Source organism: Ammospiza nelsoni, chromosome Z (genome assembly GCF_027579445.1).
Source record: "Ammospiza nelsoni isolate bAmmNel1 chromosome Z, bAmmNel1.pri, whole genome shotgun sequence".
NCBI classification, from domain to species: Eukaryota; Metazoa; Chordata; class Aves; order Passeriformes; family Passerellidae; genus Ammospiza; species Ammospiza nelsoni.
Window position 1 is genome coordinate 64,252,600 of NC_080669.1, and position 24,694 is coordinate 64,277,293.

General features: G+C 34.3%; 1 protein-coding gene across 6 annotated transcripts in view; it reads right to left on the minus strand.

Annotated features, from left to right (window-relative positions):
* The window catches only part of PAM (peptidylglycine alpha-amidating monooxygenase), a 115,870-nt gene that overhangs the window by 17,546 nt on the left and 73,630 nt on the right, over positions 1–24,694 (minus strand). For 4 of the 6 annotated variants that reach the window (XM_059491878.1, XM_059491877.1, XM_059491876.1 and 1 more), the window contains exons 7-17: positions 24,411–24,494; positions 18,972–19,020; positions 18,399–18,466; positions 16,672–16,752; positions 16,491–16,567; positions 16,106–16,209; positions 13,101–13,288; positions 12,381–12,446; positions 12,075–12,146; positions 5,447–5,752; positions 631–760 (exon numbers count right to left, since the gene is read on the minus strand). In XM_059491878.1, coding sequence (XP_059347861.1) covers positions 631–760; positions 5,447–5,752; positions 12,075–12,146; positions 12,381–12,446; positions 13,101–13,288; positions 16,106–16,209; positions 16,491–16,567; positions 16,672–16,752; positions 18,399–18,466; positions 18,972–19,020; positions 24,411–24,494 — 1,225 coding nt within the window. The remainder of the gene's footprint in view (positions 1–630; positions 761–5,446; positions 5,753–12,074; positions 12,147–12,380; positions 12,447–13,100; positions 13,289–16,105; positions 16,210–16,490; positions 16,568–16,671; positions 16,753–18,398; positions 18,467–18,971; positions 19,021–24,410; positions 24,495–24,694) is intronic. The other 2 variants (XM_059491880.1, XM_059491879.1) reach the window with 1 other exon arrangement.

Below are 24,694 nucleotides of genomic sequence, written 5' to 3' on the forward strand. Positions count from 1 at the left end.
ATTTCTTGCAATTTCAAAAGTATCCATATAAACACATAAACAATTTTAAAAATCAAATACATAAGAACATTGTAAAAATAAAGATAGTACTCTTCATTGGATTGTTCTGTCCTTAAAATAATATAGCTCTGACTACATAATTTTACAAACACTAGAAGTACCACCATTCTAGAGTTCAGACTTTTTTTTTGAGTGATGCTAAATGTAGCAAATTTTATCAAATGAGTAGAATAAAGTTTGTTTTGAGAGAGTACCTTGTAACAATCCCTTTTTTTCAGTGTATATAAACACAAAGAAGAATGGACAAAGCTTTGCATGTCTTAAACCCAAGTACTAATTGTAGTATACCATACTAAAACATTATTCACCCAGGCTAATTATTCCTGCTAAGAGACATGGAAAAGTAAGGATAATTAATCACAGTGAATATCATACTAACACGGTCATACAGTTTAAGGACCTAATGTACTATGTTCTTTTCCCTGGGAGACACATTCTTACTGTCTAAAGACTTAATAACTCATCATCTTGAATTGTCAGTCACCAAGCTGTCTTTTCTTGAGAAGGTATATAAACAGCACACAGGAGTTCAACCTTCTAACTCACCATTTGGGAAGGGCCTCTACTTACTTTTCATCCCAAACGTGATCACCTCTGTGGAAGACAACTAGGTTATTTTCAGGGTCCAGAGCCAACCCAGAAACTTGGCCTAGTTTGAGGTCTAACCCAGTCCACTCCACAGCCTCTTCTATGTGGAAATCTGACCAAATAAATAAATAAATATGAAAAAACAAAAAATATAATAATGTAGCAAATTTATTTTAAAAATCCAAATATGGTTAGCTGACATTTGGTGCAGACTATTGGGAATTACATGGACATTTTCTTACATGCAGTATTTCTATTCAATGCATTGCAATTCAATTCCAAGCATAGTTTTAACATAATAAAGCATGCACAAGCACTGGCAGCCTGCTATGTATAGATGACACAAATGTCGAAACTGATTTTGACTCTATTCTTTTCTCCAACTTATAAGGATACATGGATACATACTCTAGAAGTTTTAGAAGTTATGTAAATACTTTCTACACTGAAAGATTACAAAATATACAATTGAAATCAGCAGGAAAATTTAAACATTAACTATCAGTGTTTGATAAAAAACCACATCTATAAATATCATTAATCATATACATAAATACCATGAATCACTAAATGAAATGTGGAAGGTGAATCATATTTTTTTTTCCTATTAAAGCTTTTAACACTAAGAAAAGAAGACTTCTTGTATTTGTCTTAAACTGTAAAACTCAACTAAGGGAGAGAAATTTAGTTTTAGAAATTAACATTAAAAAGATAAAAGTATGGTCTCTTCAATCTCTCTTACGTAAAAGCAGACTGAGAAGGATAAAAGGTGCAAACTGTTCAATATTTGAAAAGTGGTGGAAAGTTGACTGCAAGGATTGATTTCTCACAGATTACCTACTTAAATACTATTTGGAAGAGATTGCTCATGTGGCTCCGGCAGTGTATTAAGAGGCAAACGAACTAGATTATAAAAAAAAAAAAAATGTAACGGTGAGAGAGATCTCACTAATTCTGATAAAATAGAAAGAAATGAAAACCAAAAAATTCTAAATTTTTTTCTACATGTTAGGAAATCCACCACTGCTTCCTTTCAGAAATTGATTTGTTGAGCATAATTCAGGTATTTTTACAACGCATAATTAGCATGTAGGCATATACAGCCAAGTGGCAAATAAGAAGCAATTTCTTTGAAGTTATGTGAAACTGGAGCCACTTCACTAATAGTGCGTTTGAAAGCAACCACACTTTCCTTTGCAATTTTCAGTTCACGTAAAGTTTGTGAGTTCTGCTCTGATCCTAAACACCAGTCACTGGCGTACCATCTAGGCAGGTGAAAAAGATTTCCAAATTCACAAAGTGTCAGGGCATCCTGCTTTGAAAGAAGGCAGATCACAGACCTTAGAACACAGCCCCCAAGGAGTCTGAGAGGGTTCACCTTGACCTGGAAGTAATTTTCCAATGAAAGGCAAAATTAATGGGAAACTTTTTATAAAATCTTTAAGCCACCTGTGCAACCCATCTGTCCTGATAACACCTTCCCCCTGCATTTCACTTGGAAGAGCTGTAGTCTGAGGAGGAACAGCAGGAATAAAGTGGAGGGAAAATCATTCTCTACAACCTATCCAAGAGAAATATGAAAGCAGTGCTGAAAAGCTACTGCAGACTAGGAGATGTTTTACCTGTTTGGACTGCGATATCATAAACTAGAGTAGGTGACCTAAAAGAATCCTACAAGCTATCAGCAACTGCAGTGTATCCAGGACAGTAATCAGAAACTTCCAAAACAAGAAATCCTGCCCTGTAGAAATTTTAGCTGAACAAAAGCTGCAAGCTTAAGGAAAAGCTGTTACAAAAAATTATATATATTCATGCTTCTGTTGAGTTGAGTTGATCACAGCAGGTGCAGTGCCAGGTATATTCACAGAAGTTTGGATTTTGGAAGGAATAAGAGAATGGAAATTGAGTGTCTGCTTCCTTGCTTGCTCATCCAATATCCCTTTATGGTAAACTCCAAAAAGCTTGTCTATGTTTCATGTTATCGAGGCCTCTGAGCCTTTTTAAAAAAAGCTAGAAAAAAAACCTGGCAAAACATAGGACCTCTATTTTGGCCTCTATTTAGTCTCTCAGAAGACACATACTCTAAAATAGAAAATGTTTATACTTAAAGGAATAAAAGATTTCTGATAGATCAAAACAATAAAAAGAATGTACAGTGACATACGGTCTAATCACAAGAGCTCTAGCCTCAATACAATCTTTAGATTTTATCACATTTTTCCAAAATTTCTTTATTAGTATTGTATTTCCTTTTTCCTTTCAGTCCATTCTGAAAGTCCTTTATACAAATTTATCTCAAGGCAACTAGCTTTTTACAAAACTCACTCAATTCAGACTTCCTTTATCTAAGACTTATAATTTATTTCCCTACAAGAATAAGTGGTCCATGGAACAGTTTCATATGAGGCTAATGAAAATTACTTTCCCCATTGAAGTAATTTATGATTACTTAGAAAAAACAAGATCACCAGTGTTCTTGTGAATGAGATCTGTAAACTAGGTACTAGATCTTCTAGTTTTCAACTCAGAGTAGTTCCTTTCATTAAAAAAAGAAGAAAACAAGAAAGAATTACCTAAATTTAGAACATGCAATTAAGTCTCTAAAGAAGTGCCTTATTTACTAACATAATTGTAATTTAATAACCAGAATTTCCTGGAAGATCATTCTAGCTTTTAACTTTGCGAACTTTAAGTCATGCTGCACTCCCTGCCATCACAGCACTCATTTAAGTCTTGACAAATTTAACTAAGCAATGCACAAAGGAGTTTTGAAAATTGGAGAATTACACTCTTTGACATATTTAGAGGGTATTTAATATCACTGTACTAGTTGCAGTGATATTAAATAACCTGACAGGTTATTGACTAGTCTAGGTTAACAAGCTAACCACAGTGCAGGAGGAGCAGTAGTATAGTTTGAACGTTTATAACAACTTTACCTACTGTATTCGCCACTTGGTATTTCAGGTACTTGGTACTTCAGGGCAATTACATGTTAAAAACTGGAGTATTTGCAAGACTAAAAATACTGAACTATTTTAATACTGGTGATTTTTAAACAGTTCAATGAAATTAATTTAATAGCAGAGTCTTGCCCTAAGACATTTTTTTCAATTCAATTCAGTAAATGTTTTACAAAGGGGATAAATTTTTATTAAATCAAGACAACTTTACTTCTTCCCCTGAGGAGGAAAATTCTCTTACAGAAGATTTTAAGTATGTAAATAGTTATCTAAAAAGAAACAAAATATATGCTTAAATACTTTATTGCTACAAAGTTCTTTTACCAAAAGATGGCATTGACAGCTTCTGCAGGTCAGGAATTCTGTAATAAAGATATTATAAACATAAAAAAAATCCCAAAATGCTTATTAGGAAAATGTCAGTTTCCTTTTTTCCTATACCTCAAAACTGCCTAATTTGAAAGTTCATTTATTAATTAGTCCCCCACTAACAAATTACCCTCAAATGAATATATGGCTACTGACATATCCAAGAAAATACTTTCTGTGGTTAGAATTCATGCTATAAAAGGAATGTCAAATTGAGCCATTTATTCAGCTCACTGACATTCCCTCTTCTGGATCAGTGAAAATAGAAAGGAATTTTCTTCTTTGTTTGTATGCACCACATGTTATTAGTCTAAACTGAACTATCCACATGAAGGAAATGCTATCCAAATTACTTTCCCGAACATTTAATTCCAGTCAGGTTTATGGAATTATTTATGATTTACACATATGTCAGGCATATAGTAACATTCCACCTGTTTTTTTCTTCCTCTGCCAATAATTTGATAGACTCTTATTTAATTGGATTGCACAATGTAACATTGGCAAGTCCTCACCTTTGGTTTTCTTTTAAATACAAACACAGGACTTATAAGCAGAGACAATACATGTTAACATTATGAACTGAAATAAAAATCAAATGGTTGATGGATGATACATATATGTGTACAAAAGTACTTGGAAACATCAGTCTAGGTGGTTACAACATAAAAGCTGGCATGTTTGGCTACAGCACATGGATACAGATGGCTTTCATGCACAAATATCAGCTTATTTTATGAGATACTCATCACATGCTGCATTATCTGGCTTTCCACATTAGCAAGTAAGGCTAAGGACAGTCAATATCACAGAGACCAAAATGCAGGTAAAACAAACACAGTAATTCCATGGCTGTCATAGAAACCTGAAGGGAATAAATTATATTTATAGCACAATAAAACTGCCTGCACAAGAATATTTGGAGAGTCAAGCCCAATTTGAAATCAATATGCAGAAAATGTTACTTCTGAAGAATTTTTTAGGATTACCTACCACTCTTTCTGAATGAGAGAAAAATATCTAATACAATTACAGCAATAAATTTTATAAAATTGTGTATCTGACAGATCAAGGTAGTCAGCAAACCCATAAAATGTACTGATTATTCCAGTGACCATTTTACAGTAGTTGTATTAAATTCTTCACTTTCTGCGACTACTATATCCTATGTGTACCTTGTTTTAGCATAACCAATATAAAATCATTAAGTAAAAGTCCTAAGAGTAGAAAATAATACTGTACTGAAGTACTAGTATTATGCCATCAGCACACATTCTTTCTTCACACATGGAGGGGGAAAGAACCCCAGTGAAATACCTTTAAATTAGAGGGAGAACATTTCAGTAATTAGGAAGAACATCATGTAAAATACTTCCAAGCCTCCACTGAAATTCCCTTCAGATTTTGCTAATGTGGATCACAGCTCTTGCATTGCATTTTGTTGTATAAAATTAACCCAAACCCACCTCCTTTATGTTCTTTTTCCCAGCCTCCCTCACCATGTTTAGACTGTTGTAAAGAGAAATGTCTGTTCTCTGGTGGCCTCAAGGTAGACTCTAGTCTGTGGAATTTCTGAGTTCTGTCTCTCACAAGAATAGTATTGTCCCTTTCATCATGATTTGTGATCTCTCTGGCAAGATCCTTCTTTTGGACTACATTTGCAATCTCTGCTACAAGATCTGATTCTGCTTTTTCTGTAGGGTTATGCTTATGCACATGTACAACCTCTCTCCTTCCTCCTAGCAGCTTAGAAAGGAGTGAATAGAAATCACCTGTACAGAAAAGAGAAAAGATAAGAGTAAAAGAGAAAATAAACCAATTATAACAGGTCGAGTAGTTCTAGGAGGCTTCAGCAAGGTATAATGTAACAAAGTTATTCAAACAGTCAGTGACAAAAGTAGCAAAGAGAAACTGTTTCAGCCTCAGGAACTGAATGAGCCAGGTTTCTAGTATGAAAGGATACAGTCAAATCCTTACTGACTTTAAATTACATATAGATGCTCACGTTTACCTGACACTCAAACAAGGAATCATCCATCACCTCTGGAGATATGTTCTTTGGAAAAAGGAACATGAGAAAAAGAGGAAGGGAAAATGAAAGCAAAAGGGAAAGGAAAAAGTGTGCACATCTCAGTAAAAGAATACTTATGATGAAATTGTCTGGATTTGCCAGGCTACTGCAGAGTTATAAATCAAAGAGGGAAAATTTCTATAGTTTTATCAAATTTTTCACTTACAAAGATAGTAATAGACAATCATGATACTTTTAAAAACATATTTCTTTGAAGTTTGTCATTGTATAAGAAGCTTAAGCTGTAAGAATACTGAATTTCCCATTTACAAGCAGATTCTGTAACACCCACAGTAAAAAAAGACATGACCCATTAAATTTGCTTTTATTTATTCAGTCTGGGTTATATGCCTTCTTTTCCTCCAAATAATAACACTCCTTAGTAATGATATCAACTGGCAGTGGAGGGAAAACTGTCTTCTCAATGTGCTTGCTATCAAAAAAATTATGACTGTAACTTAGGTATTCAACAAACATTTCAGTACATTCCAGACCAATAGCTCACGGCAAAAAAAACCATGAAAACAGAACTTATTAACCAAGTTTCTTGGCTGCCTGAAACTATTATCAGTTCTGTTAAATACCACTACATCATTTGAGTGGAAAGAGACATTCAATGTACTTTAAGAGTTACTGAAACTAGATATCCTTTTATTTCAAACACAAATCACTTGTAATTCAAAAATTGTATTATTTTATGATAGGCTATCTAGAACATTTTTTAGAAAGGTGAAACTATAAATAATGAAGCTTCCACACAAACCAAAGAAATAAACAAGGAAACAAACACTACCCCACCCCCATAACAAACAAAAAAATCAAAACCCAAAAAACCCCATTCAGAACCAGAAATCATCATTTATAGCCTGGAACAGAGGAAATTAAGTCTTTTGAAAATGATCCTTAGAGGACCTGTCATGTTGTTAAATAGTCCCTGTCCAATGATTTTGAGTAGAATTGCCGTCCTTGCCCTTGGAAATGAAATATCCCAGATGACCCAGTCTGTCAGAAAACAATTACTTTAGTAGCAAGGCTAATTTCAGTGGTATTAACAAAGCAAATTAGAGAAGAGACAAAATCATTAAACTATACAACAAATAGGGATTATTTGCTTCCAATGCAATTCTTAAAGCTAGAGCATTCCATTATCTTAATACTGTCATTTAACAAGTCCAAGTACTGATTCAAAACAAATCCAAACATTTCAAAAGTATATCACAGGAGTTTTGGATACAAACCATATCTGAGGAAGATTTTTAATTACTAAAGCAACCATCAACTGGTGCTGAAGCAGAAACCTAGCTGAAATTTCCTTTACTAAGGAAACATTTAGTATTAAAATACTCTTCACTGGCTTTTTCTTCCCCAACTCATTTTATTTTTAAAATTTTTATTTTAAAAATTAAATTAATGTCATACAAAACAAATGTTTCGGTTTTGTCTGTGGCTGGAGACCTATAGATGACCAATAAGCAATCATTTCCAATGAGAGGTCTGAGCGGAAAAAGCACTGCTCTCCCTAATGTAACTATGAGAAGTCTCTTTAAACAAACAAGCCTGATGCTATTTTGAACTGCAGACCTTTTTAAAGCAAGTTTAATGATCCTTGCACAGTTTACCTTCCCCTAGTTCTGTATCAACTGTCTAATCAACTGCCTTGTAATTATTGGCTGCAAAAGGACAGCAACATATTACGGTTGTTACAAAGGTTTCAGAACTCTAACAGTTTATATGTTCACTTTACTTGAGTGAAGAAGTTTGACAGCTTCATGCTCCAGCCAAAAGTGGGGCATTTTTTCTCTGGTGTTGCTGAGTGTTGTCACAGAATAATTAACTCGGTCTCTAAAATATATATTGCTTGTTGATTGAAAAAATAAAAAGAAGACAAAACAGTTCTTTTGTTTACCTGATATTAGCTGCTTCAAAAGAAACTGTTAAAAGATAGGGCTCAGTAGAGAACAAGAAGAAAAGAGAGCAGAAGAATTCAACTTAAAAACACGAAATGCCCAGGGAATAATTTTTTAAGACAGGATGCTTTAATGAAAAGTTAGTGGTCTTTATGGAAGGTATTAATCGGGGATTCTAGTTGGTGATCTGTTCTGGTTTTCTCCTAGAGCTGAGACATTGACCATAAGATATATGACAAACCTTTGAACACTGGTGTGTAGAGTAGGGCAGTTTGAGTACTATAGCCACTATACATGGGCATACATGAGGGATGAGCTTGTCCTGTTAGAGCTTACATTAAGCAGGGGTTTTGTGACCACAGCAGTTAAAATATTTAGGAACTATCTGAATGAATGGAAAAGGGTGTGCATCAGAGAACAGAAGTGGTCAGAAGTGCAGGTGCCCTGAAACTGTGATCCTTTCCTTAAATGAATGTGTTTGAGAAAATTAATATGGAATCTCAACATACACAAAAAGATCAAACAAACATCCAGGAAGTCTACAAATGTGACCAGTATCTCCAAACTTGCGGCACAAACACTAGGCTGAAGTGTCCTGTCCATGTCCTGGCATTTTGACAGAACTCAGAGTATTCAGAAGGAACAAAAGATGAAGAATTTAATTTTGCTGATTACCCACTGTCTGCAACCCTACCCTAAATTCAACACTCTGAATGCGCATCTAACTTTTTTTCAGCTTGTCTTGTGATGTCCAGGCAGATTCCAATATTTGTAAGCAGTGTAATTTTAAGAAATGGTTCAAAGTTTACTAGATATAACTAGCAAAGAGCAGACTTATTGATTCTGAATAAAAGCTGCTCTGTGTAAAGCAATATCCAGCAAACATCAAAGCATGATCTTTTGTTACTACTTTGCAGTGGTCTTGTACCAGCTGGAACAGTTGGAGGTGTTGTTTGCCTGAAGATACTCAGTAGGAAAGGAACACTGGTCAATGCTTGGTCTTGTTTGTGATAAGACAGCCTGGCCTTTAAAATACCCGAGTATAACTAGACAAAGACATGGGTGAATCACCAATTTGATCTTACTGAAGAAACTGAAATCTAGCAGTGCAGTCTCTGGGAAGCTGCTTGATTAGGTCACTTTCAGAGAAGATACTTGCATTTCTTAGGTGCATGCTATCAACAGTTTCCTCGATGGAAAAGATAATTGGCTACAAACACCTGCAGCTTATTCTTTCTGGAAGAAGTGATAGCTGTCAAGACCAACATCTCAAGAGCGAAACAATCCACAGGCATATTCCAGTAAATTTAAACTTCTTGTGGTGGCTCTACATTATCAAAACTCTTTTACAGAACAATGTTTTGGTTTACAGTCAAACAATGTCATAACACTGTCAGAGAACATAAATGAAGAGTCAGACAGTGAAGACCAAAACATTCCATTTAAAATGGCTTCTTTCCATGCTTGTTGTACGCTTTTCCTGCTTAGGTATGCAATTTATACCTTTAGCCTTTTTTTTTGCTTACATCTGATGGTCCTTTTCTACTACTGTATTGTGCTGAAGATGCTTTTGTAAAGATAATGAATAACCTTATCCTAACCAAATCAAAGGCTCATCTTTTATTTTTGAGCAGGATCATTCAGTGCTGAGAGAGAAGCAAATCCTCTGCTATTCTCAATCTCCTTAATTATAATTTCCTAGCAGAATATATCACTTCTAGTATCTTTTAGTAGTATTTTCTTCCAAGGTTTGATTCTGTCACTTTTATCTCACTTTTGCACTCTCTTTAAGAGATCTCATACAATCTGAGCCCTCAACATGTTATCAAAGCCTGAAAACGTGAAGATTTTCTTGTACGTCTGGCCTTAATCTAAAAATGTCGCAAACACTTCATTCTATACATCCCATATCAAAACTGGAACACAAATTTGTCTTTTATTTCAAGCTTCTCCTAAGGATTTTTAATCACCTACCAAATCAAGTTCCTCTCTTTTCTCAGAGTCATATACAAACTAGCAAAGGTAGATTATATAAAACATTTATTTTAGAAAGAAATGTAACCCATGCTGGCATTAAAGTACATCACCTTCTTGGCTGATGCTGCTTCCATGGTTTTGCCATGTAACATTATCACAAAAACACACTATTGAAAAACTAAGGATCTGCCTGCATGCCGATTCTCCTTTCCTCTTCCCTTCAACACCTGCCCCACAAGACATTGCAAGCCTCCCTTCACATCTTCCCCCCCGCCCTTTTTTTTTCCTCCTTAAGGAAACAAAAGAGAGATGGGCAGAGAGCAGAGGAGCTGTATCTCCTTCTTTCACTTAAACCAATCAGAGATTTCTATCCCAGATGCAAAAAGACCTCATTCAATGTATTTTTATTGTAACCAGCTTTTTTTAGAAATGCAGATCTTCACAGAAAATATGCAACGCAACACAGACAATTCAGTTTCCCAACTCACAGATTCAGCTACAACCGAGCAAAATATTCCAAGCCGTGTACCAAATAACTTGTGCAAAATACTTCTCTGTATGAGCATGCAGTCATATGCAAGTATACCACACAAAATAAATAAAATTATGAAAAATAATTAAATAATAATCAAATATAATTTAAAAATATGAAAATAATTAAAAGATGGGATAGGCATCCAACAGGTAATAAATAGGAGATTTATGTGTAACCTTTATTCAGACCCCATTTTGTACAGATTATGATGTTAAACTTTCTTACAAAGAAAGTTCCTCCTACAGTCAATGCGCCATCACAATATATGTATATTTAACCTTCTTCAAAGAAAATTCTCTTTCCAAAAACTCCTGAAAATATATTTTAACTGAACAGAAAGATTTCTCCCAACATTTTTATTCCGTCATGTCTGTTTATGAAACACATGCTTGGATTAAAGTACTTCAGACTGTACTCCAAAATTAAGGTCCATGATTACTGTTACTTTGCTAGACAAACAGAATGGTAATTTATTTTGCATGTCTACCTAGAAACATCTCAGAGTATGAATTTATTTTGTATCATATTTCACACCTTACATTCAAGCCACATTTCCAGTCAGTTTCAGCAGGATCTCTATATGCAGACTTAGCTTCAGTTCTTTGCTTTGTACATCCTAAAAGACTGGGAAAACAGATCTCAACATCAAACTACCAAACTACCTAGAACCACTCTGCAACTCTTGTAAGAGTCTAGAGGAAAACACACTGTAATCAGAGAGCATCAAATTGCCTTAGACTACATAGCCATATTATTTTCTTTCTGTTGTGTACTACTTCTCTCACTATATATCACCGACCAGGGGCTATGTACAAACCACAAATGGGACGGGACTGCTGTGGAACGTGCCTTGAGCTGTTTCATTTTTCAGCATCAGTCTCATTACATGGTTATGACAATGGGAAGATGCCAGCAGCCCACATCCCAGGCAGCAGACCAAGAACTTAATGTTACAACTTACTTTATAAGTTTTTTGACCAATCACACAAAGCAAAAGCACATTGACAATAGTTCTATCCAACCACTATAAGCACACGTATCTTTGGTTAAAACAATGCCTGCTTATTTTGAATACAATACATACTTGTAAGCCTTAAAACACAATGCACAGAGCTCTATTATTAATCTTCAAACTTCCTAATGTATTGCTAGATAAACTTTTCTGTAGCTTAGGGAGTTATTCTAGACAAGTGTTAATACACAGACCATTGTTCTATTTGTCCTTGCTTTTCTACTTTTTAAATAATTTTTATGCGAACCAATCTAATGGCTACTGCTTAGCTCTAATCACAGTTCTGCTGTCTCTGAGGCCTGCCTTTTGCAGCTTTCCCAAAACCTTCTGATTTTGTGGATTCCCACAATTCCCCCTCTCTGTTCACCTAAAAAGAAACCTTCATAATCGTGCTGTTTATTACTTGTATTTTGTAGCCTTACTATAATGCTTCTGCTTATTTACCTACTTAAAGCATTTTCTTGCTTGCACTAAGCATTGCTATATCACAACACAGCAATTTAATGCTGTCAAAGTCCATCCAGTTCAAAGGGCATAAATGATGCCTGACAATAGTTACAAGTCACTGGCATAGAAATAAATAAGTACATACCCTGATCCAAAATCTCTGCCTCTTCTTTTTTGGCCTGCTGCAACAAATAACTTGCATCACTATCCTTGGTTTCTAAAAAATGGATTTAGGATATGATGTTAGCTTTTGCATGGGAATGAAATTGAGTATCCCCCTACTGTGGAAAAACACCCTTTGGAAATGAACATTTGGCATGTTTATATATAAACAGTAGTAATATTGAACAACACAGCATTAAAACAATCAGAAAAAAAAATTCTATTAGAAGATAGAAGTAGAAATTAATATAGAAATAAAAAATGTACATAGAAATAAGCAAGTGCATACCCTGATCCAAAATATCTTCTTTTTTGTCCTGCTGCAGCAAAGAACTTGTATCACTATCCTTGGTTTCTGAAAAAATAGGTTTAGAGTATGATGTTAACTTCTGCATGTGAAGGGAATTACCATCCTACTGAGTAAAAATCACCCTTCTGAGACAAATATGTGGTATTTTCATCATAGTAGTCATACCAAACATTACAACAGTAAAAAAGTGAAATAAAAAACTACAACTTGTACTTGGTACACAGACACATCAGTCAGACTACCTCTGGATAATACTGTTGCTGCAATTTATATGCCTACAACTGTTCAATGTAAAAATTTTATTCCTCCCATAACACGGCAGTGGGATCTAGAAAACGAGGGCAATGCTATGATTCAGTTTTGCAGGAAATAGACAAAAGATAAGACAAACATTAAGAAACTGTTAATATAAAGTTTGGCATAGAAAAAGAAGCCAGTCTTTAGAGCACACTGGCCACACAACTGTAAAAATGTTAGAAATTGGAAGACAGCATGAGAAAAAGACAGACAAAAGACTACAGCAGACATTTCCACCAGAACCAACAGCAGAATCCCATGATGCTTTATTGATTAGCAATTTGAATTTTATGCAGAACTGCATTAGCTCTTTATGAAAATTCTGCATACCAACACAACACAGAGAAATACATCGGTGAGCATAAGATAGCATGAATAAAAAGGATTACAAGTGTTTTTCACCTTCATGATGTCCATGCATCATCTTCATCACATCAGACTTGACTGGAATAGGAATATTTGCCTCCTGTGGAATATTTCTGAACATTTCAGGGTTTGTGTTCTGTGTACACGTCATATATGAGACGGCATGCTTGGCTTCCATGTAGTACATAATGTAAAAGTTGCACATTTCATCATTGGCAGTACCCCTACACAGCACAGAAAAGATGTGGCACTTAGAAAATAATCAGCTGAATAGCTATTATTTAATTAATCCAACTTGTTTAACAGGACACTAAAATATTGCAATCAAATGTTGAGATGTCCCAAACTAAAGCATGCAAATACCTGCACTGCAGTGAATATCAGAAATTTATTTTGGTTTATATTGGAGAAAAGTAGTGCAGACAAATGCAGCAGGATACTCACAACCACATCTGCTTCAGATAAAAGCTCCACATATCTCAGAACTTCCTAGCAATTTGCTTTTGATTTCAGAGAAAATTGCACCTCCTGTTTAAACAGCTCTTCCTTCTAATTTGTCCAGCATACTCCACACAGTTCCCACCGTTTTATCAACTGGGCACATGTTCTGACTAAATATGACAGAGCTGTGCCATTCATTACATTACTAATCACTTACTTTTCTAGAAATCTTGGAAAAATGGAATTTGAAATTGTTGCAAATAACATATATGTTTCGTTTCAGCAATTGTTTGACAAATCTTCCCCCTTTCCTCATCAGGTGCATTCGATTACAGTCAATCACACTAGTTCTAATATTGAAAAATTTATTTTTGTTACATATTAAGCTATTGTAAGTATCTCTTAAAGAGAAAAGAACACTTGAGAATAACTTGTTTGTAAGCTTCTGTAACAAAAACATGAGTGCAAGGGGAATGATACAACACTAGCAAAATTCAGCTCTTTGATAAATGCTGTGAATGTACTTGAAACAGAAGTGGCCCTTCTCTACTGCTACATAATCCTGTCTTCAATAGAAAAAAACAGCTGGCACAAGTAAGGGTTTTTTTCCTGAAAAATATTACTTTGTGAAGCAGAGTATATATGGCCTCTTTATAACTGTGGTATTATTCTTCCTCTGCCATATATGTTCATACCTTTTGTTTAGAGCTACAATCCTGAAAATTAGTAGGCTAGGACTTAATAGAAGTTCATATAATATAGGGGTTTACATCAAGATTTTTAATTAGCTTTCATAATTAAACAGTGAGCCTACACTCAATAAAAAAATACAGAGGTGTTCTATTAGCTGTTTGCAAAAGACATCAGTGCTGACTTTTCCAGAAGCATTCTGCAGTGTTCATTTATTCACTATAGCAACAATAATAACACAAGCCAAAGGGGAGAAAGGGAAACATGGGAGAAGAGACTGTTTCAAAAGGAAAACTGGTTATTTTTCTATGCACTGGAAGTTTGGAATCGCTTGGAGACTACAAAACTGGGCAAGCTCTGCTTAAGCTTTTAGAAAGCATTAACTTCACTGCTGGACCTCCAATATCCATCACTGTGATTGCTTCCTCTTTAAAACTCCAGTAGAAAATGGGATGCAGAAATTACACATACTGTGGTTCACCTGACATGCTACTGTGTCTAAGCATTTGTAGTAGTTTAATTTCAGATGGCATTTAAGTACTGCTGCTCACTGCCCCACTCCTGCCCTCCCCAGAGTGGGACAAAGCAAAAGTTGTGGTAAAATATAATAATACTAAATATTAGTTATCAATAAATAAATAATAGTAATACTAAAAATAATAATGATAATACTAATAAGCAATATGGCATGATTCATACCATATAGATTTATACATTATAGTGCAAACAAATAATAGTGAATATAGTAAAATAATAATTATAATAATAACAATTACTGTAATGTAAAGGACAGAGAGTGAGTTTCCCCACTGAAAGCATACTAGTACATTGAAAGAAAATACCATAATTTTCCTAAGACTGTTTCTTAAACTGTAAGGATTATTCAATAAATAAGAACTACTCTGAGGAAAGTTAAAGAAACATGACAGAAACATTTTGAACTTGTGAAAACAGGTCAGCAGTTAAATTAAGGTTTTATGTTTTTAGTGTCATGATGATATCTGTAAAAACCTCAACTCATTTTTTCCAACTGCTACACATCACTATCTTAACTGCTCACTGGAAGGTGAAAAATCCATGTTGAATTCTTAACCCTCCACTGTGGTGCAATCTTAGGGTGCTAAATGAATAAAAATCTCTTTCCTTGGAATGCTGCAGTGCACACTCCCAGAATGGAGAGACTTCCACAGGTTATTTTTGTTTCTCTGCATATGCATTAAATTATAGTTCAAAGAACCACAGTCAGCCAAGAGAGTATTTATATTATATGTATTTTTACAGCTGTATTTGTCCAGTTGATATTACAGGGCTGTGTCTGTCACCGGCGGCTGAGTCGCATCAGTGACTAACACAGTTCAGATTTTCCTATTTTTATTATTAGTAATTTCTGGTTTTTCATAAAAGCCTTTACATTTTTATACTGAAAAAAGGTAATTTCAGTATTGGTCCAGATTTTTTAAGGCTAGATTTTGCAATAGGTCAAAATATCAGAATTTTATAAGCTTATATACATTTTCATTTTGAAATTGTGTAGAGAATTGTGAAGTTTTATTATTTCATCATAAACAGTTAATATTGTCACGTGATTAAAAAAAATATTTTCTAGAATTGATATTCTGAATCGTTCTCTAAGAACAGATCAGCCCAACATCTGAGTAACTTATCTGGCAGTACAGCTTCACTTCAGAAGTGTTCTGAAGACTTCAGCAAAGCGAATATTCACATAAGTAACATCAATGAACATCGTGTGGAGTGAAATCTTAAACAGATCAGACAGCATAACAAAACATTCTGGCAGAAACTGTTTCTTAGAATTACCTTGGAAGAAGACATGAAACAAAAACATTTCTACATATAACCAACACTCTGGTAAAACAGGTTCTGAAATGAAGCAAATAGATAAAATTTACCCTATATGTGTTTCTGTAGTTCTGCCTTCCCCACTGAACACACATCTGGCTGCTAGGATATCATCATAGCTAATGTCTACTGGATATTTCACAGGATAGAATGCCTGGAAAAGAGGATGATTCACCACAATCAGTAAAAGTACTTAATATTCTCTCTGTTAATAGACACTGATGAGAAGGATGGCGCTAATATCTGAAATTACTTTTGAATCGTAATCTAATTGTGATAATACTTGGCAATATTCACTTCCAGGAGCAGAACAGCACATAATCACTGGAAACACCATAATGCAAATCTGTGGACACGTGATTTCCACTTCAGTTTCTCAGTTTGAAACAAAGATAATTAAAATTTACATTCAGAACTAAAAAGAACCCAACCAACCTGTGGTAGTTGTGGACTCTGCCTACCAATCAACGTCCATTGACCATTTCTCACTCTGTATCCACTCACTACTTTACCTATAAGATACCAATATACATGAGAAGTGAGATATACTTAAAAAAATATGTTGCAAGGTCAACATTTTTCTGATTGGCAGTTGATATTCCTATGTTACTCTCACCTAGTCTGTGTGTGTGAACTCTGTAGGCAAAAAGGTGCATTGGAGACCTTTTGTAATGGCAGGCAATGTCTGCATCAACCACTGTGAAAATATAACAGCAATAAACAATGACAAACAGATCATTTATCAAACAGAGAAAAGTTGCATTACAGTATTTCATTCAGCATGGTTTACAAAAAGCATGTGTACAATGGACAACAGATAATTTCAAAAGATAATAGATAGTATCTTATATTTCTGCAGTGTCCATCTCAAGATATCTGCAAAGAAAAACTAATAAAATATAGTCCAGGTTACTTGAAAATTACTTAATCTGCTGATATATATATATATATATATATATATATATATATATATATATATATTCTTTCTGGCTGAAAGTCAAAAGAACTTCTTTCAGTCTACAATACCACTATTTTACAAAATAAAGTAATACATTTACTTACAGACTATGTTGAGGGTTGCTTAAAATAAATATAGCTACGGTAAATAATCTAATCAAGGGAAAATTAAAATAAACTGATATAATTCTAAACTGATACAATTTACAATGAAGTCTTGATTATAAAAGCCCAGACCTAATTTAGATTTAGACAAGAGATTTTGTCACAGAAGTGGTCTACAATGTTTACAGGGTATTACTTGTGCTACGTGCAGTTAACAGTAATTCAGGAAGAGCCTACAGAAAAATCCTGATGCCTTTCTGAGAGGTATCACCACACTTCCTGTTCTAACAAATTTCATGGTCCACTAAAGAGCTGTAAATTTGATTGAACATGAGCAGGAAGTTACCAGCAACTACAGAACTGTTTGTTTGCCCTTCTCCCTCACCTTTCCACTTGAAAAATTAAATTCCTACACTGATCAAATATTCCTGGCAATAGTGGAAGATTAATTTTGTGGGTCTTCATATTGGAAAGCAAAGTATTTTTAATTTCAGTTCAAATTTAAAAATGTTTCAAGTTGCTGAATTCACTAAACAGTTGGAGTCAGCTGAGCATTTGACCACCTCATAGTATTTAGGCAGCTTACTGTGAATGGAACAAATGGTGCTCTTGGTTATCTCCCTAAAAATTCAGTATAGCAGAGTACAGTCAGCATCCAACTTCCTTAAAACAGCACATCCCATGCAAGCCAAAGAAAGGATTTGGGGAGCTTCCAAGCTGAGGTTTAGATAAAATTCAGGATTCTAAACAGAAACCTTTGGAAACCTTTCATTACAATTTTGGTTGGTTTATTTTTTAGCATTTTGAGCTTTTAACCAACTAGGACCTTTACTCCCAACATGGGAACAAAATCCTTAAATAGCAGCTCCTTACTGGTAGAAATTCATTTTTTAAAGCTGAATTCTTAGTAGAATCACAAAAGTAATGAATGACATATGAAGAAAAGTCCAAAGCAGTTTATGGCTTTTTAGAGAGGAGAGGAGGAATTAAAAAAGAGGTAGGGCATTTTTTATAAATTATAAGATGAAAATAAATTGAAGAAATACTCATAATTATTTGTGCACATTGTGTTCATACAGTATTGACTGTCTTTACTGATGCAGTCATAGGCCAACAGAATATAATCTATAACATAACTATTCTTCTCTTCATTTGTTCAAACAGTCAAATAAATAATTTGTCCATCTACATATCATCAAGCCTCTGTCAAATTTTCTTCCACAATAAGCAACAATAATAGATCAGATGTTGAAATCATGACTTTGTAAAATGATAACTCACCTTTCTTGCCTGGTGGTATGACCGTGTTCACAGACATCATAAGATACATTCCTGCAATCAAGGGTTGCCTGCAATGGAAAATCCAAGCTCTGATTGGATTTATGTTTTACAGAGGACTGATATACAAGTCCTCTGTAAAACATAACTGCAAATGACTTGATATCCAATACCACTTGATACCACTAATTTCTAAACACTGGATTACATCTGAAACAGGTCTCCTAAAAATGAAGCTGTTTCAAAGCAGTTTCCCTCTCCTTCTCTTGTTTGCTACCATTTCTAAAGCATTTTCTGCAAAGTATGTGAAATAGGACAAAGCTATCATCTGCATAATTGCTGTTCTCATCCCAGATTTCTAAATATGAAACTCTTAAACTGTATTAACGCAGTACTCATAGTACAGCTGTGTCAAGTTTCTTAGCAGAAATAAAATTTTTTGCCAACGGATGACATGACTTCATAATTCTTAATATTGTCAATTCTTAATATTAACATTTATTTCAAATGTTTTCAATGGATTCCACAATTTCTACTGCAATAAAAAAATAGGTAAGCATTTTTAAAAATACTCACTTTTGATGTGTCAGATGTAAAGTTACACCAGAGCAGTCCTTGTGTTTATCTGTACAAATTGTGAAAGTTTCATCATTAGCAATTGAATCCCTGCAAATTACTACATATTGATAAGATTATTCTGCTGTGTAAAAAATTACAGAGAACATTACAAGTTTTAATCTTACTGTGTGCAGTAAAATTGTTATACTTGGAAATACTACTGAAATTTGTACAAACCTGATCATCTCACTTGCAGAAATCCTAATACAAGGAAAAACTTCAGTGGACGAAAACTACTGTACTAGAAAATTTAGATCTTTATGAAGTAGCATCTGGGAAATGAAACAGTATCATGTTTACACTAGTAGAAAAAGCAGTTTTGTTTCAAACAAATTATATTTTGATCAAAATTAGAAAAATGAAAGGTTTGTGAAAAGCAATAATTTTAGACATTTTAATGCAGCTGCCAGAAATCCTTGTAACGAAAGTCAGCAGGTGAACCTAATATACCGATATAGACAGCAATTCTACTTAAAACTGGATATCCTAGAAGGTGAAAAAAAATAGCTAATTCATTTGTCAGTGCACTGTATCATCATTAGCTGATACATTTGGCATTTTAATTTATAGACCCAGTCATCTTGACAGTTACTAAATTATAGTTAGCCATCTGGGAGTTCAATCTTTCCTTCTTTTTAAGCAAGTTTCTTTTTCTAATGTTTATACAATAACAGCTGTAGTTAAAAGATGGATCTAACTCCAAAGTAAGTAAACAGAGCATTCTGAAAAAATATTAACCAACAGTAAATGTTTCAGATAAGAAAGAGATCAGAGTATCTATAGTAACAGGCAGTAATTTCTGAGAGTTTTTCTTCCCATAAATAGCCAGATCCCAAACTGAAAAAGTGGTGCATTTCAAAAGAAAAAAGGATAATGGCCAAAGCAGGACAATACATGGAAACTTGACAGAAAACTTGAAACTTGACTTAAAAACTGTCAGTTCAGTTTTTCACACATTAGCTCTTTCAGTCACCCCCCATGTCACTAAGAAAGGATAATACTCAGTTTGCTTTTCACCATCACTGATAGTAGAATTTACAAGAATTTGTTTTCACTATGTTCACAAAGAAGATCTGTAAATTAATGTATGTGCTATTCAATTGAAATAGCTCCTAACACAATTTCACCGTGTTCTCATAATGCTCATTATCACGGCTTCTACAAATTCTTAGTTACTCCAGCTCTGTGCATCCCAAAAAACACTTTTGGATTTAAAAATCTGAATCACTATACCACAGTTGCACGTTTTCAAATAGCAACAAAAAATCTAAGTCTTCATTGTACAGAGAAAAGAAAAATAAGAACAGTAGCTCTTTCATCAAGATTACTTACAAGAATCAAGACTACCAAATCAAGAATCCAGAAGTGCCAAAAAGACTAAGTTATTAGAACAAAAGAAGGGGAATGGTAAGAAAACATTCAAGAGAAAGAGAAACTAAACTCCTTTTCAATTATTTTAGAAAAAGTTCAATATATGTATATACTGTTCATCCACTTCCCTGCAGCAGCTTCACTTACAATCACAATACCTCCGTGTTTGCTACAAAGGTTTTTGTAAAGTCTCTTCGGCCCCACTCTCTTCATTTTAAACTATTTTTTTCTTATTTATGTAGCACAGGTGATGATCCAGAGCTCCATTTTTATAAGTTTAATATTGTTAGAACTCTGCACTACATGAATTTCAATGGAAATTGGAAAATGCTTGCTTCCTCTTGGAACATTATTACTAAAAGTAATAATATTTAAAATTTTAAAACTCGGTCAGTCATTTTGTGTCTCTCAGTTTTGGAACTTTAATTGAAAACATCACCATTCTATCTTCTGAAAAGAGCTCAAAATTATTCCCAACCCATCAAACTAATTTCATATTTGAAAAATTTAGCGCTTACTAGCTCATAGTCATAAAAGTAGCACATAGGAGGAGGGGGAAAAACCCTCAAATATTATTTCTGTTTGGCAATATTATTTTGACACAATTTGAATTTTCAGAACATGGAAAAAATGCTGACTGCATTTTCATCTAAAAAGAGCAATTTCAAAATGAACTGAAGATAGCTGGAAAGTTGCTACTAATAATTACAATTGTTATATATAAGGCAATCATCTAAATCAGTATTAGGAGAAGCACAAATGAACTTCAAGATCATTTGTAAAGTATTTAATCTGCTGTGCTGTGTTAAGAATAAAATAACGGATGGATACATTTGTCTAAAACTTTCAGGAATTCCCACAGTTTTTTATAATTCTGTTTTAGTTATATTTAGCCATAACTGAACTAAACGTTTTTCTAACAACTACAGAGGGATGCTGGAAATGATGTTTCCCTGCTTCTTCTTCCTTCAGTTCACCTCTCTGAAACACTCAGAGCTTTGAACACTTCACCGAATAATGCTGACAAGTTGTGCTCTGCCTTTTGTGTTCTGTGCAAGTATAACACAATCATATAAAATACTCCCTGTCTTTATTTACTCATTTCAAACAAAGCCAATGATGCATGGTACATTGGCTTCAGATTTTAAGGATATAATTTTTAAAAATTGTGCATGACAACATTACAATGATCACTAAAAGTTTAACTGCCAATAAACGTTTAAATGTTCTCTAGGAGAAATATCTCAAATACTAGAAATACTCAACAGTTTTTCAAATTAAATACTCACACTTGATATGAAGGCAAATTATGCTAAAGAGAAACACTTTCCTTCTATAAGTTGATTTTGCTAAGACTTCTGAAGCAAGCCTGACAGGCTTTCTGCTAACCTGTCTATCCAGATCTACAGTCCTGAACTCTCCAATTACAGGCATGAGAATCTGCCACAGACATTGAGACTTCTAGGACTTCCTAGATACTAAAAATGTTATGAGTTTTTTACTCATAAAAACAAACACTCTTGAAAACCTACTTTCTTTGCACTCTGAGTATGGGGATTATAAATTACTGAGCACTCTGACCAAACTATTTATTCAACTTCACTGCTCTGTTTCTAGTATTTCATAGGAATAGTATACCCTCAATCACGGTGACTAGAATATTTACAAGCTCCCACTGCAACAGAGGGGCACTTTGTATGAAGCTCCAAACCACTTGTTATTTCAAAGTCAGCCCTTGATTTGTACCAGAATCTCCACATACTGTCTCAGAATTAGCTTTGCTTCAATAAAGGCAAGAAGTAGCTCAAAGGTGAGCACAATTCCTGAGCAAGGCAATTCCAAAGCTAATGCCCATGGGGAAGTAACTTTGTACAAGTTATATTTATTAAGCAAAGACATGCAGCACAAGACATGAACTTGAGGTACTTGTAAAGAACAAGACAAATCATACTGCATTACTACTTCTAAACACTTTGATTATTGGGGATAAAAATTATATTCTTACATGTGCTGGAAAGAACTAAGATAATAATATGGCAGATTAGAAACAACATTAGTCTTTGTTATACAAAGAGAATGGGGAAAAAACCCAACATTCTAGGCATTAGAAAAATACAGTATTTTTTAAAATTCAGATTCAAAGGCGCTTACACAGAATAATAAAATAAGACCAGGATTACAACTGCATTGCATATCCCTACGGCCCAATTTCAAAGCTGACTGGGTGCCTTTACAGACCTAAAAATGGGTGGATTTACTTTAATTTGAATCTGAACTCAAAACACGTATAACTATATTAAAAGGCAGATAAATTTCTGATAATTTTTTACTTGCTTACTTGTATCCACTATAAGGCATAACTCCACAATAAATTTTGCTTTCATAATACAAAAAGTAAAAAAAATGAAATAGAGAAATCAATATTTTTCTAAGATGGCTCTTCACATATTTTTTGTAGAATATATTTTTGCTTCTCCAGACTAAATTTTAATCTGTTTCCTTTAGAATTGGTACAATAAGTTTTATTTTGTTATCTGAGAGTAAAGTGCACACCTAAATATGAATTCTTAGCTCAGGATTATAGGTAAGAAGGGATGGAAAGCAGAATTATTCTAATCTAATAAAATGTCCTAAACCTTCATAGCAGTGTTCAAAGATATTTAATGCATAATTTTCAACTAGTTTCACAAGTGTTTTTAAATTTCAGGAATAACCTAAAGGGATTTTTCTGGTAACTAGATGTCTGTTGATAATGACAGGCATAAGAACAGAGTCAAAGCATAAGAAGACAGTCACTGAAGATTGTATATAAGCCCATGCAGTTTTTGCAATTCAGAAGAAAGGATAAATGATGAAAGATGCTCAGTTAACTTGTTATGCTTTCAGAAGTACATCAAAGATTCCAAAACATTCTTCAGAGTTTACTATTCTGACTTACCAGTAATTAGAAATACAAAATATTTGACTTTATGTAGTAGTTATGTATTCTCATCCAATTTCACTTCCTATCAGTTTTGGAGGGAAAAATGCTGTAGATAAAATAATCAACTCTCATGTTCAACTCTTCTAAAAAGAAGGTTTTCCATTTAATTAATCAGGTATTAAATCAATTCTGTCCAGCAAAGGGCCACAAAGATTATGAAGGAATTGGAGCATCTCTCCTGTGCGGAAAGGCTAAGAGAGCCTGTTCAGAGAGAGATGGATCTGAAGGGAGGGTGCAAAGAAGAGGGAGTCAGACTCTTCGCAGTGCTCAGCGACAGGACCAGAGGTGATGGGCACACACTGAAACACAGCGTCTTCCGCTGAACATAGTGAAAACTTTTTCACTGTATGGGTGACTAAGCACTGGCAGAGGTTGCCCTGGAATGCTTCTACCCCTGAATGTACCTGGACTCAGGCCTGGACAAGAGGCTGCAGGTGGCCCTGCTTGAGCAGGGAGGGCATGGGTCAGACAACTTCCAAAGCTTTGTTTCAATCTCAACCATTATGTGATTCTGTGAAACACTCAATGACAAGAATAACCATATTGCTATGCTTGAAATGAGCATTTCATCTTAAAAAAAACCCAAAACCCCAGCCAAAAAAACAAAAAAAAAAGACACTGTCTTCACAAGTTACATTTTTGCCAAACAAATACTGTGACTGACTGGCTAGTGAATATTATCTAACAAGCTACTCAAGTAAGATGACAGGTTAACTGTGTTCATACCTGGTACAACTTCATTAAACAAAACACTGAATTATACATGGAAACCCCAAGTTTCTCCCTAAACGTAAAATTATTAATCTGCTTTTTGATTATTTAAGTCTTTTGCTCCACAGTTTTTGAAGACAAAAATGGTGTTCACCTTTCAAATATTTATAGAGAGAAATTTAGTTTATGAAGTCAAGTTAATACAAAAACTGTATTCCAAATATGCCCACTGATCTTTGCAAATGGCACTAACAGAAAAATTATTTTCTACAGGTAAATATTTTGATTATGTAGATGACACAACTTACAGAGCAAATTTCCAAAATGCATACCTCTAAATGCACTAACATCTCCATAATGTACCTGGAGAACAAAGTATCTGCTACCCGTTTCTCCTCCAACTCTGAATCCAACACCTAAGAGAAGGAAAATGTATTGTTTTCAGAAAAAATAAAATGTAAGATGATTCACCATCACTAACAACATAAAAAAATACAAATCACTTCACTGGCTTAGAGTGAAAGGAGTAGAAAATTTCAAACACCACTGAAGAAAACTTTGTCCTGAAACCCAGGAAAACCACCACCACACTGATTCCAAACAGACTGTGAAGCTA